Source organism: Aegilops tauschii, chromosome 6, assembly GCF_002575655.3.
Source record: "Aegilops tauschii subsp. strangulata cultivar AL8/78 chromosome 6, Aet v6.0, whole genome shotgun sequence".
Lineage (NCBI taxonomy): Eukaryota > Viridiplantae > Streptophyta > Magnoliopsida > Poales > Poaceae > Aegilops > Aegilops tauschii.
In genome coordinates this window covers 391,695,610-391,710,285 of record NC_053040.3, presented here as the reverse complement: position 1 = coordinate 391,710,285, position 14,676 = coordinate 391,695,610, and the positions used below count along the sequence as shown (strand labels likewise).

The 14,676-nt window shown below is 46.8% G+C and overlaps 1 protein-coding gene across 1 annotated transcript; it reads left to right on the top strand.

Moving 5' to 3' along the window:
- Positions 1-3,985: 3,985 nt before the first annotated feature.
- LOC109780039 (AT-rich interactive domain-containing protein 5) lies at positions 3,986-10,343 on the top strand. The gene is made up of 13 exons (XM_020338631.4): positions 3,986-4,737; positions 4,829-4,868; positions 5,154-5,206; positions 5,302-5,347; positions 6,801-6,893; positions 8,185-8,301; positions 8,390-8,441; positions 8,511-8,586; positions 9,115-9,181; positions 9,355-9,405; positions 9,549-9,641; positions 9,721-9,891; positions 9,980-10,343. Exons 1-12 carry the CDS (start codon positions 4,130-4,132, stop codon positions 9,823-9,825), a joined length of 1,401 nt encoding a protein of 466 aa, XP_020194220.1. The 5' UTR covers positions 3,986-4,129; the 3' UTR covers positions 9,826-9,891; positions 9,980-10,343.
- The last annotated feature ends 4,333 nt before the right edge of the window (positions 10,344-14,676 follow it).

The window sequence follows — 14,676 nt, the reverse complement described above, 5'->3', positions numbered from 1 at the left end:
ATGAGCATCCAGGTTCCGCCATTGGTTATTGACCAGAGATGTGTCTCGGTCATGTCTACATAGTTCTCGAACCCGTAGGGTCCGCACGCTTAACGTTCAATGACGATTTGTATTATGAGTTATGTGATTTGATGTACCGAAGTTTGTTCGGAGTCCCGAATGAGATCACGGACATGACGAGGAGTCTCAAAATGGTCGAGACATAAAGATTGATATATTGGAAGGTTATGTTTGGACACCAGAATGGTTTCGAAAAGGTTCAGACATTTTCCGGAGTACCAGGGGTTACCGGAACCCCCCGGGGAGTTAATGGGCCTTCATGGGCCCTAGTGGAGAGAGGAGGCGGCGGCCAGGTGGAGACGCCCCCCCCCAAGCCCAAACCAAATTGGACTAGGGTTGGGGGGGCGGCCCCCCTTTCCTTCTCTCCCCCTCCTTCTCCCCTCCTTCTCCTAGTGGGAACAGGAAAGGGGGGGGCAAATCCTACTTGGACCGGGAGTCCAAGTAGGACTCCCCCCTATGGCGCTCCCCCTTGGGCCGGCCACCTCTCCTCCCCCCTTTATATACGTGGGAGGGGGCACCCCAAAGGCACACCAAGCCTTCTCTTAGCCGTGTGCGGTGCCCCCCTCCACAGTTACACACCTCGGTCATATCATCGTAGTGCTTAGGCGAAGCCCTGCGCCGATAACTTCATCATCACCATCGCCACGCCGTCGTATTGACGGAACTCTCCCTCATCCTCAACTGGATCAAGAGATCGAGGGACGTCATCGAGCTGAACGCGGAGGTGTCGTACGTTCGGTGCTTGGATTGGTTGGATCGCGAAGACGTTCGACTACATCAACCGCATTACTAAACACTTCCGCTTTCGGTCTACGAGGGTACGTGGACACACTCTCCCCGCTCGTTGCTAGGCGTCTCCTAGATAGATCTTGCGTGATTGTCGGTAAAAATTTTGAAATACTGCGTTCCCCAACCCTTCCCCCACTAGGATTCGGCCTCCCCATAAGGGAAAGGGGGGGGCCTCCCCTATTGGGCCCTTGTGGCCCAATTCCTTCACCTCTTGGCCTTATTAGGCCCATTGACATTAAATTAAATATATATATATATATTTTCTTAACATTTTTAGAGAATTATATATATATTTCAACATCCCAGAAATATTTTCCACCTATATATATATATATATATATTAATCGATAATACCCGGTATTACCTGATATTCACTGAAACCCTTCCTCTGACCCAGAAACACTTCCAGAACCTCTCAAAACTATTCTGGATATTAATGAAACGATTCCACAAATATATTCTCATTACTCTCGTACCACTAACGCTCAGCAAAACATGATTACTTTAAGCTTGTGGCCTCGTAGGTTCAGTAAATCATAGATATAAATGAAACCCCTTCGTTGAATGATAGCGGAACCATGGACATCCATATCGGTCCCTATGATTACACGAATGATATTCGAGTGAAACTTTGGTTGTCATGTGATGTTCCCTTGCGATACTATACAAAACCTGGTGTGCATCGGTATCCTCCTGAGTCATCACCATTCTCATCATACCATTGCTTCCGTTATCGGTTTTGTTCTTCTTTCTTGTTAACGTGTTCCGGCATCCATGTGACGTAGTCACCTGTGTCCGGCCAGACGATGATGGATGTCGTCACACCGAGAGGGCCCTAAGAATATATCTCCATCGCTGGAGGGGCAAATCCCACTCTCGAGCTATCCAGACACTTTTCAAACTTTCCGGTGAGCCTGAAAGTTGTCGTTATGATCACCTTGTTACAGATGACATTTGAGCAACCCCAAAGTCCACCGTCTGGTAGGAAGTGACTGAGACACTCTCATGGTCCGAGGAACTAAAACACATGCTAACACTCCGTGTTATAAAAAATGATTTCAGACGATATAATCACAAAGTATAACAGACAAGTTTGGGTCGATTCAATTTGATCATTCTTCTAACGTCATACCCTCAATGTTGTTTTACGACTATCGTTACACTTAACGATATCCTAAGATCCGGAAAACGTGATCACCAACAACACTTGAGCCAGTCTTAGAGGCGAGACTAGGAACCTATTGTTTACCTTCTATCATTTCACACATGCATATGAGTTTTTCCCCTGAATCGCATATTTCAGGATCATAGCAGTTATAGCATGAAATATAAACTCTTAATTATGAATAATGAAAATATAATAATACAATATTATTGCTCTAGGGCATATTTCCAACAGATTCAACATTAAATAAAGTATGACCTCTCCAAATCTACTTTTATCATTATTCCAATAAGATTCAACACCCTAAAAAATAGTGGGATAATTATCACTTAAAGTTGACACTCATCCAAAACCACTTTCATCATTGTAATCATCATAAATAGGAGACATGCTATCATCATAATAAATTTGCTCATCAAAAATAGGGGGATTACAAATATCATCTTCATCAAACATAGCATTCCCAAACTTATGGCTTTGCATATCATTAGCATCATGGATATTAAAGGAATTCATACTAATATCATTGCAATCATTCTTATCATTAAAGGAACTCACACCAAACATTGTGTTAAATTCTGTTTTTAACACTTAATAGCAATTATGAGAATCCACATTTTGAAGAAAGACTTCATAAAGATTAAGAATTTGATGCAACTTCACTTCTGTTTTTTGTAATTTTGTTTTATAAACCAACTAGTGATAAAAAAGGAAACTAAAAGATTCAATAAAGACACCTGAGCAACACGCCAGGGCCCAATTATCTTACACTCCATTTCAACATGCCCAATGATCCCACATATGAAACAAAAGTCTGGTAGATACTCATATTCAAATCCGCGCCACTTCTTTATTATCTTCTTTGTGTCACATCAACTCCCACAACCAAATAAACAAGTTTTTCATGGAGCAGTGGGATCCTAATATCCAGCCTCACTCTTATACATATGATCTGTCTTTCCACCTCATTTTCCAAGCCATCCATTTTCCCAAGGACTCCACCGTATCACTTCTCATCATACCCATCGACATTCCAAATATCAGAACCCATATGGGAATATTGCTAAACTTATACTCCTCCATAGACTTGATACCTACATACTCCTCCATTACAATGAGATCTACATCAAACATCCTTTCTTTTTTCGCTGATTCTTGATGGAAAGTGATCAGAAACCTATTCCCATCATGAACTTGCAGTCAATACCTTTCATCAGGCACCAGACCGGACCAAGTGCATTCGCTATTGCTTACGCGTAGGTGGGTTTCTGGGCTATCAACTTCCCCACCACCTTCGCTTCCACCGCTCCCACTTTGCCAAAATCTCTCCACCCGACGTTGACCCCCTTCTTCTACGCAACCGCCAATTTCAGTCCACGTGACATTCCTTCCACCCCATCCGTACTTATTTTTGCAAATTGTAGTCCAAAACTCTATCTAGGTTTGGTGTATTACGATCGCATACTTTAGCCACAAGCGACAGGTCTAGAACGACGGATGGATTTTCTAGGGTTTTGACGGGGACGAGAAAAACATTGGAGACTACGAGCAGGGACGAGGACCAGAGGGACATATCGAGACTATCACAGGAACCATCGCCAATGAGAACAAGAGCAGTCGGCGACAACGATCAAACTTGGAAATCTAGCTGATGCACCCAAGTTTTCGTTAAGGTACCTTAAGGACCTTACCCACTTGTTGTCCTTAACCAATCGTCGTCATCATCAGAGAGTTTTGATGGACTTTTCTCCATCTTGATGTTTTTACAAAACCTACTCTCCTTTTTTTTACAAAACCTACTGGTGACTTCCAAAACAGTAATGGGCCTAGCCCAGGAGGAATCACTGACAGGGTGGTGGATGGGCCTACGGTTCCGACGGGCCGCGTGAGAGAAGAATCTGGCTCCCGTCCGTCCCTCCATCCATCGCAAGCCGTGGAGATCCATCCTTCTCTTCTCTCTTCTCCGTCCCTTGCCTTCCCGTGCGAGTCGCCACCTCTCTACCCCCCCCCCCCCCCCCCCCCCTCCCCCCTCCCTCCCTCTCTCCGCTCCTCTCCCCCCTCGGTGCAAACCGCGAAAATAGCAGCCGCCCATTCGCACTCCTCCCCCGTGCCGCGATGAGCGACGGCGCCGATTCCGACCGCGACCTCCCGCGCGCCGACGGCAACGACGAGCCGCGCCACCCCGTCCCGCGGGCCGCCAAGGAGGAGGAGCCGCCCGTGGCCGACGAGTTCCAGGACGCGCCCCCGTCCCCCGAAACGAACAGCGTCGGCGACGGCGAGCGCTCCCCGGATCGGGCGGGGCTGCCCAATGCGGGGGACTGCGGGGAGACCGCGCCGCCCGACGCGGGGGAGGAGGCCGTGGGCGTGAGGGTGGAGACCAACGGCGAGGACGCCATGAGCCACGACGGCGATGAGGGGGACGGCGAGGACGACGACGACGATGAAGATGATGAGGATGATGATGACGAGGAGGACGAGGACGACGACTCCACCCCTGATGCGTCGCCGAGGGCGGAGGTGAAGGCGGAGGGCGACGGGTCGGCCGGGTTGGCGCAGTGCGCCAGCCAGCAGCCGGTGGAGCCCGACCCTTTCCTCGAGGGTCACGACTCCGGGACGGAGGAGGAGCAGGCGGCGTTCATGTCTGAGCTGGAGCGCTTCCACAGGGAGCACAGCCTCGAGTTCAAGCCGCCCAAGTTTTACGGCAAGGGCCTCAACTGCCTCAAGTGCGCACCCCTCTCGTTTCTCCGAGCTACTCGAACCACATTTTCTCGTCTAAGCCAACTTAATGAAGTGCCTTGCGCTGTTCTGTTCCAGGTTGTGGAGGCAGGTCGCTCACCTGGGAGGCCATGAGCAGGTATCGATGATTTCCTTTACATTGCACAACTGAACAGGCACAGACTGGACACGCTCCCGAATCCCGATACTACAGAGTGGTTTTTTAGTACCGCGAAAGCGTTGAAGTTCCTCCACATGTTCCACCAGTGAATGCAATAACTAGCAAGTAGCTCACCGATGATAACAAAAATTAAGGATACTGCGCTTTTGTGCAGAATCCACTGCTCATCTTCTATTGTAAATGCTGCAGTATCTTTCCGTTGAACATTGATAGTTATTCATGACGTTTATTTTGATTATTCAGGTAACAGTTTGTAAACTATGGCGTCAAGTTGGAGAGACTTTCAGGCCACCAAAGTAAAGCTTCTTTTCCAGCGATACATGTTGAACAAGTTTGCAGTGAAAGATTTAAATTTTGCGTCAGCTGATTGTTGTTATTGTGTTTTTTGTAGGACCTGCACTACGGTGTCTTGGTCATTTCGAATTTTCTACGAGAAGGTGATAGATTGCTCGCAGAATTTTGTTACATGTTGTACTTGTCTCACAAGCACATCTCATCCCCACTATGGTAGCTGGGAAGCAGTTTCTCTTGAAACAATATTATGGCATATGGAGCTTTACTGTAAATTTACTCGCTGAACGAAAGCTATATACCATTAAAACCTACTAGGATGGTTATTACGAATAGAAATATGGAGCTGAAATGGATCCACTGCAATAGTTAGTGTTCTTAATGGTTTAGGAACCAAACAGATATAACTATAATACTTCCTTCTTTTTCATTTCATAGAAACTGTTGTACTTTACTTCCATATTTGATACTCCCTCCCTTCTGGTTTGTTAATCTCATCTAAAGAATATTGATTTTCCATTTTGTAAGGTTCATTGCTTTAGGAACAGGTAAACTTTTGCTATGGCTACATTAAATTCTGTCAAATTTTGTTTCTTGATGTGGAATCAACTAATGCATGAAGGGGAGAGGTGGATATGCATGTAGCATTAGTATGTTGTCTACTTCCTCCTTTCCGGTTTAAAAGGCCCAGGTGTACCCTAGATCGACAATTTGATAAATGCAGTACAAATTGTATGTCATAAACGGTATGCCATTAGAAAATACAACATTTGACGTTTCTAATGGTTATTTATTGTGATATATAACTCGTGTTGTGTTGATCAAATTGTCAATCTAGGGATACACGTGGGGCTTTTAAACCGGAAAGGAAGTAGAACCACTTAATTAGCTTCATCTTGGTTGCTGCGATTTTGGAGATGGGACTAGCAAATCAGATGGGAGGGAGTAGATGATACTTCCCCTGTCCCATATTAATTGACGCTCAAATGGATGTATCTAGCACTGAAATACGTTTAGATGCATCCGCTTGAGCGTCAATTAATATGTGACGGAGGGAGTATTTATGTAAGACTTAAGATCCTTCAATTTCCTTATTTCGTGAGATGCCATCTCGTGATATACGTGAGAGAGTTGGGGTGGCGCCGATTGAAGAGAAGCTTGTCCAACATCGTTTGCGATGGTTTGGGCATGTTGAGCGCAGGCCTCCAGGAAGCGCCCGTGCGTAGAGGACGGTTAAGGCGTGCTGATAATGTCAAGAGAGGTCGGGGTAGACCAAACTTGACATGGGAGGAGTCCGTAAAGAGATACCTGAAGGACTGGAATATCACCAAAGATTTAGCCATGGACAGGGGTGCGTGGAAGTTAGCTATCCATGTGCCAGAACCATGACTTGGTTTCGATATGTTGTGGGTTTCAACTCTAGCCTAACCCAACTTGTTTGGGACTGAAAGGCTTTGTTGTTGTTGTTGTGAGATGCCGCCTCGTCAGTTTTCGGATGGAATAAAAGAAAGAAAAACACTATTCTAAGCTTATTTATTTCCATGTTATGTTCATGCATTTGCTTCATTTGTTGTTAACTGTTGTTTCTTATCAACTCAGGCACTTCTTGAATATGAAAAACACAAAGTACGAACTGGCCAGCTTAAAATATCGATACCTGCTGTACCACAATCTGGTGGTACAAACCGTGAGGTATTTATCTTGGGAAGTAGAGTTTTAACTATATATGAATTTTTGCAGTTCACTTTCTAGTTTGGTGCACATATGAAAGTTTAATGGGTTGACATACCCCTGTCTAAAATATTAAGGATTTCAAATTCATATTTCAATCTAACTGAAAATCAAGGAAATGTTAAGATTTGTATTAAAAATACTGACTTCTTGTTCTGTCGCCACTGATTTCTTGTCCTGTTGAACTATTTTCCACATGACACAATATTATGCCTGCTTCCACTATTCCAAGGAATAATGGCACATGTCAAGTTCAGTGCATACCATACCAAAAGGAAATAACAAAACTCTTGAGTGCTTGCACGGTATCACCTAACACTAACCACCGTAGAGGCAATTGCTATCTTTTTAGACTTAAAAGGTATCAAAAGTGCACAAGCACAGCGCAACTGTAAAGACGCACAGCCACACTCGCAAAGGGAGCAGCACACAGGTAAAAATCCGAACAGTATCAACCATGAAGCTGTCACAAGTTCAGTGTTGAGGACCTCTCTTCACATCGTCAGCTTCATCCCCAGAGGCATGCCTCAGATCTTCAACCATCAGTATTCTAGACAGTGCCTCCCCCCCCCCCCCCCCCCCCCCCCCCCCCACGCACACACCCAAAAAAACATACTACCGGTAGAGCCGTGTCTTGTAGCCTTGCATCTTCTTCTAACATCATTTTCTCCACCTCATTAACTCAGCATGAGTTTTAATCAGCTTGTTATCAAAACAAGTTCTTCTCTCAACTTCCAGCAGGCCCAGCACAGGGCAGTCAATCGCACGACTTGCAAATTACATATGCCTGGTATATATGAAGGTGCCCGCTAAAAATAGTGTAAAACAACTAGGATGATGTGTTGCTTCCAGAGTGAGGCAGAGGCTAACAGAACTCGAAACAAACTTAGCAGCTACACAATCACAGAAAATATGGTATATGTTCTCAGTGTGTGAGCAGAAACGACAGATTTCATCCCCTTCCCATCCCTTTTTTCAATGTGTCATTAGTGACCTATGCCGAGTAAGCGACAACCAAATTCTGATTTTCAAAGGAATTCTTGCTTTCCATAAATTTTTAAAAGATTTATCGGGCTCAGTCGCTCAGAGCTGGATTGGTGTACATATATTTCACAGTCGAAATTAACACAGTTTTATGTCAAGATAGGAACTATTTCAATGACTGCCTTTAAGATATCTGACATTGCCGAAAATGTTTTGCTGTCACCTGCTAACATTAGTAAGCTTGATGATTTTGTTTCCTGTTTCGCAGGGTGTAAATCCATCATCTTCTGCAAGAATTAGAAGGGATGCTGCAGCACGTGCTATGCAGGGTTGGCATGCGCACCGTCTCCTTGCCAATGACATGTATGGAGATCACATTTTAAAGGTAAATAATATCTTGGCATTTACTTGCGCATACTTCGATGTTCCTACAATTTTTATCTTTTCATGCAAATATATTCATTTTTCTACAGGACAAAGACTCAATACCCCTTTCAAGTCGTGATAAGAATCTGAAAGGCTTTGGTATGCTTCACAGGTATTTCTGCGTTAGCATGTGATGCTTTCTTCTCTTATATCTTTCTGGCATTTCAGGGGTACTCAAGAGGAAGAAAGCATCTAGTCCAGAGCGTGCTTTCAAGGTCTCCCGTACAAAAGTGAACAAGTCACAGTTAAGACCTCCCATCATCTCAGTTGGCTATGTTTACTTCAGCTGTTAACATGATAGACAGAAACTTACAATCTCAAGAATTTAGCAGATTGAAAACATTAAGTAACCTTTAATAGCAGTTATTTAAGTTTTACTTGCACATACATGGTTCGTTTTAAAGTGCAAGCAGAATTTTTTTTACTGTGAAGAAGTGCATTTGCTTATGTGCTCTCTATCTTGCGTCTGCTGTTGCCTATGTTCAAGAGATCAAGAATCTTACCTGCTGAATGGACCTAGCAAAATAAGAGTTTAAACATCCAAATTTTGTTTATGCTGATACCAATGGGAATTAACAGGCGTGCTTTCCAAATATGGCATGGCATGAAATAGACAACTTGACCCCTGAAATGTCACTCCTCAATTTAATAAGGAAAATCCCAAAAAATTATAGGACCTTATAGTAGGATTGAATTTGTCAGAAGAATCCATGCATTTGGATGTTATGTCTATAATGCATGTTATTATATGTAACGTACTGCCCAATTTCAGGGAAGATTCTATGGTCATTGATGTTGGAGAACCTGCCGATTGGGTGAAGATTAATGTTCGTCAAACTGTAAGTGTCAACATAATTATTTTGTTTAATAAGGTGGTGCACGAATATTACATAAAGTGTCTTGATAGTCTGAAATACGAGTATCAAACAATTTCTTAAGAGTCGTTTCTCATTGTGAAATTCCATTTGGATTTGAGCTGAAACGGCTACATTTTGTTACTGCTTTCATGCAGAAAGAATGCTTTGAGATATATGCGCTAGTTCCTGGGCTTCTAAGGGAAGAGGTGAGATTGCATCTCAGCTGCCACACTTCATCATTGATCCAAAAATAAAATAAAATGTGTGCAACATAAACAAAAATAGCTTGTCACATGAAATTGAGTCTACGCCAGGGATAAAATATTAATTCTTGTTCCAACTGGCGCAGGTGCATGTTCAGTCTGATCCTGCTGGACGTCTGGTTATAACTGGGGACCCTGACCAGCCTGATAACCCTTGGGGCATCACTGCATTCAAGAAGGTGATTGTTTATAAACATTTAAACACATAAATAATTGGGTACTTCCTCAACTTAACATGAACTGATTGTTCTGTCTCAGGTGATCAACTTGCCGTTAAGGATTGATCCGCATCAAACATCAGCAGTTGTCACGCTTCATGGCCAGCTATTTGTGCGTGCGCCATTTGGGCATCCGGACATGTAGATACGCATCCTGATCACTTCAGTTTTCTTCGACTACTGTACCAGTGGTTTTCATGCATATTTATAGGTCTGTGTTTGGCTAAGCCAGCTTATTCCTTTCTTCAACGCTGAAACTCAGTACCGATCTGATGACAGGCTTTCTGTTTCATGTGCAGGTTTTAGAAGAAAAAATGTTGCAGAAGTAGGATTTGGTTTGCCAAACTGACATAAGCAACTGCAACCCATAGCCGGCGCTGCAATCTTTTCTCTTGTGGTTGTTTATAGTGGTACACATAAATTAGTTGGTTCATTCCTGGATTTTAATATTTAGTGACAGATATTTCTTTTCCTTTTTTTCTTCTGAGAGAGAAACAACACAAAGCTGGAAATAGGTCAAGTGAAGGATTAGTTTCTTTACTTTCTGTTTTTTTTTCTCTATCTTCTATAAAACCGTTACTGGGCAGAGTTCAGTTTTGAATCTAAGTTTATATGTATACGACGATTCCCTCATTTTTCGAGTTGAATAGCACTGTTCATTAATCTTCTTGGTTGCTGTCTCAAGAAAGTCTTTATAAATATCCGGTACTTTCAACCCGATGATGGTATTCCAGGTAGAGCACATTTCACATGTTAGGTGCACTAGGTAGCAACCAAAAGCGTTAAATAAGAATCAAGTCTAATGTTGAGAGGTTGAGGAAATAAGAAATCTATCATAATGAATTGCTCACATTTGATTTCTATAGAAGAGGGAAATGCACATTCTAAAAGAATAGCCTCGGACTAAAAGTTTTTGCGGATTGACATATTTTCTGGTAAAATGATACTCCCTCCGTCCTATATTCCATAATATAGGATAGAGAGTACAAAATTATCCTACTTGTACCCTATCTACAGAGCTGCTTGTTTATTTTTAACCTAATAGTTCTTTCCAAAGAGGGGCCCTTATCGGCTCTCTCGCTCATATAAGGCACTTTTTGTCTCAACATAGCCGGTCCCAAGCCCGGATAAAGGAGGAGGATTGTGATAGGCTTGGCGAGCCAATGTAAAAACTCAGCCATTCTTTATGGAGATGAAACCCAAAAGATTTTTGTTGGGGCGTAACCCTCACAGTGACGCACCACATCTGAACCCGGGTGTGGTGGAAAATGGGCAAGGGCCGGGCCGTCACCCCCCCCCCCCCCCCGGTGGTGCGCTCTTGATCCGGATACGGTGGCAAGTGAGCGAGGATCGGGTCGTCGCATCCTTAGTGGCGCGCTACATCGGCGCCCGGATGTAGTGGAAAATGAGCAATAGTCTTAGCATTTGACTCGACGAGTGCGAAGGGTAAGGAAGCTAGCCGAGCTTAGGAGGATTCGCTTAGCACTACAAAAAAAAGACACATCCGTGACATTTTGGGCCGAACGAATTTTTTTCTGTCATACATATGACACTTCTATGACGATAATTGTGACAAAACCCGGTATCATCATAGATGTGGTGGGCTCCTACTTCTATGACAAAAAATCATGACAGAAAATGGGCTTTTCGTCCTGGGCGGGCTGAAGACGCAGTTGCATGACATTCTTTGGGCCGTCCATGACGGAAAAAACCGTGGTAGAAGCGAGGGGGAGGAAAATTTCGGGGAGTTCCTGGTTACGTTGGGAGGTCGGGGGCCGAGCGATGCGCGTTTCTCTCGTACACGTACGCGCGTGTGTGCGAGGCGTTGGCTCTAACTGAACCCGAGCGAGGCGTTGGGCTCTAACTGAACCCAAGCGATTGCACTGCAGGCTATGCGTTACTGAACCCGAGCGATCGATCGATGGCTGTTAACTGAACCCGATCGAGCGATTCCTTCGCTACTGCTGCTAACTCAAGCCGACCGATTGGATGAACAGTGAGCGTTGCGGGGGGGGGGGGGGGGGGGGAGGGGTTGGATGAACAGTGAGCGGTGGCGTTGCCTCTGGATGAACAGGACCCCGTGGTGTGGAGGGCTGGATGAACAGTAGACGGTGGAGGGGTGCCCGTGGAGGGGTGGTTGAACAGGACCCCGTGGTGTGGAGGGCTGGATGAACAGTAGACGGTGGAGGGGTGCCCGTGGAGGGGTGGTTGAACAGTAGCCGGTGGAGTAGCGCGCGGTGAAGGCTGGATGAACAGGAGCCCGTGGAGGCTGGAGGAGGTCGACGGTAGCCCGTGGAGGCTGGAGGAGGTCGACGGTGGAGATGAACAGTATCCCGTGGAGTCCCGTTTTGTGGTACGCCACACCCCTCCCGATGAACAGGACCCCCGTTTCGACCGTAGGAGGTCCGTTTCGTCCGTTTTGCGGTACGCCACACTCCTCCCGATCAACAGGACCCCAGTTTCGACTGTAGGAGGTCCGTTTCGTCCGTTTTGCGGTACGCCACACCCCTCCCAATCAACATGACCCCCATTTCGACCGTAGGAGGTCTGTTTCGTCCGTTTTGCGGTACGCCACACCCCTCCCGATCAACAGGAGCCCCGTTTCGACCGTAGGAGGTCCGTTTCCTCCGTTTTGCGGTACACCACACCTCTCCCGATCAACAGGACCCCGTTCCGAACATAGGAGGTCCGTTTCCTCCGTTTTGCGGTACGCCAGGCCTCGTTTCCATCGCATGTCCGTCCAAGCCCTCCAGATGAACACGACCACGCATTCCGTTCCGACCCAGCCGGTTGGCTCCCACGCGTTCCGTTGCCTCCCGATGAACATGACGCATTCCGTTGCCTCCCCATGAACACGATGCATTCCGTTGCCTCCCCATGAACACGACGCATTCCGTTGCCTCCCCATGAACACGACGACGATGCTGTTTCTCCGTTCCGACCCAGCCATGTACACGAGCCCTGGCCGTACGTATGCGCGAGTAGGCGTTCGAGACCCCGCCCGTATGCATACATACGTGGCCGTATTTTCTTTCTTGCACCCTGGCCGCTGTACGTACGTGTACATGCTACGTGCGCGCCTCTACTACGACACGTGCGCGCCTCTACATCGACCAGTATGTACGTACACGTTCGCGACCAGAATGACAACGCTACGTACGCTTCAACCAGGTGGGTCCCGACTGTCAGGCACTTCCTTGCCTGAGAAGATGTAGCTGGTGGGTCCCAGCAGTCAGGGGGGCGAGCGAATCATTTTTTTTGCCCGGACGCACTTCCTTGCGTGCGAAGATGTAGCCGGTGGGTCCCAGCAGTCAGGGGGGCGAATCGTTTTTTTGCCCGGACGCACTTCCTTGCGTGCGAAGGTGTAGCTGGTGGGTCCCGGCAGTCAGGGGCGAATCGGTTTTTTTTGCCCGGACGCACTTCCTTGCGTGCGAAGATGAAGCTGGTGGGTCCCAGCAGTCAGGGGGAAATGTTTTTTCCGCGAAATACAGTGGCCCGTCCGGTGGGTCCCAGCTGTCAGATGGAGGAATCATTATTTTCCACGTAATAAGGAGGCACTTCCTTGCTGCGGCCGTGGACCCAGCTGTCAGCCTTTCCACGTATAGTCCACGTCCGATGAAAGTCGTTCCTTGACCACGTTGACCAGGCCGCGCCGAGAGCACCACGGCGGTGGACGACGGCGAGGCCTAGGAAGGGGACGACGCGGAGCCGGGGAAGACGCGGCAGTGGAAGCCCGCGCGGAGAGGAGTACGAGGGTTCACTGGTTCGGCTGCGGTGTGAGGCTGCCGTCGCCGCAGGGCCTGGCCAGCGGTGGGAATAGTAGGGGGCGGTGAGGCCTCCGCGGCAGCACAGCCGACCACGGGAGGTAGGAGCATGCGGCACGACCGGCGCTGCTTTGGGCGGCTGGAGCAAGAAGACCAGAGGTTGAAGAAGCACTACGGCCGTTGGATGGACATCGTACGGTCACTGGAGCTAGAATCGTTCATATTGACTAAGTTGACAAAGCCCTCCGTCCCCGTCAACTTAGTTGGCCCACAAGTCATCCTCCCACTATGGTGGGTCCCAGCTAGCAGGGGGTATTCATTTTTTTGTGCGTAATAAGGAGGCACTTCCTTGCGTGCGAAGATATAGCTGGTGGGTCCGACATGTCAGCGGGGGGAACGTTTTTTCGCAAAAAACAGAGGCCCTTCGGTGGGTCCCAACTGTGAGGTGGAGGAATCATTATTTTGCACGTACAGTCCACGACCGATGGATGTCGTTCGTTGACCACGTTGACCAGGCCGCGCCGAGAGCACCATGGCGGTGGACGACGGCAAGGCCTAGGAAGGGAACGACATGGAGCCGGAGAAGACTTGGCAATGGTTGCCCACGCGGTGGGGAGTACGAGGGTTTACTGGTCCGGCTGCCGTCGCTGGAAAATAACAGGAGGTGTGGGTGAGTAGAGGAATGGCCTGGCCAGCAATGAAGTAGGGTGGGGCGGTGCGGCCTGTGCGGCAGCACAGCCGGCCACGGGAGGTGGGAGCAGGCAGTCCCACCAGAGCTGGTTTGGGCGGCTGGAGCAAGAAGATCAGATATTGAAGAAGCAGCACGGCCGTTGGATTAACATCCAACGGTCACTGCTGCTAGAATCGTTTGTGGACTAAGTTGACAAAGCCAAAGTACACGTCAACCTAGTAGACCCACAAGTCAGCCTCCAAATCTATCCCAAACAGCATACAACCCGAAATTTCTAGCCAGATTCAAATTAATTTTAAATCTAAATATACCTTAATTTAAATTCAATGAAATTTTACCCGCACAAAAACAATGAAATTTAAAATATCAAAATCCGAAAGAAACAGTATTTTGGAACTAATTGCCTGTTTGCCGTATTTTTTCATTTTACAGCCCATTTATTATTACTTATAGCCCATTTCTTATTACTTATAGCCCATTTTCTGGGCAAAATGCATCCCTCCTCGTCTTGAAAGATTTCCGGCCCAGCAGGGCGTAGAAA

Coding starts and splice junctions, on each gene's coding strand:
- LOC109780039 (XM_020338631.4), top strand. CDS start 4,130: ATGAGCGACGGCGCCGATTCCGACCGCGACCTCCCGCGCGCCGACGGC. Junction 6,894..8,184: donor CTGGTGGTACAAACCGTGAG/GTATTTATCTTG, acceptor CCTGTTTCGCAG/GGTGTAAATCCATCATCTTC. Junction 8,302..8,389: donor ATGGAGATCACATTTTAAAG/GTAAATAATATC, acceptor ATTTTTCTACAG/GACAAAGACTCAATACCCCT.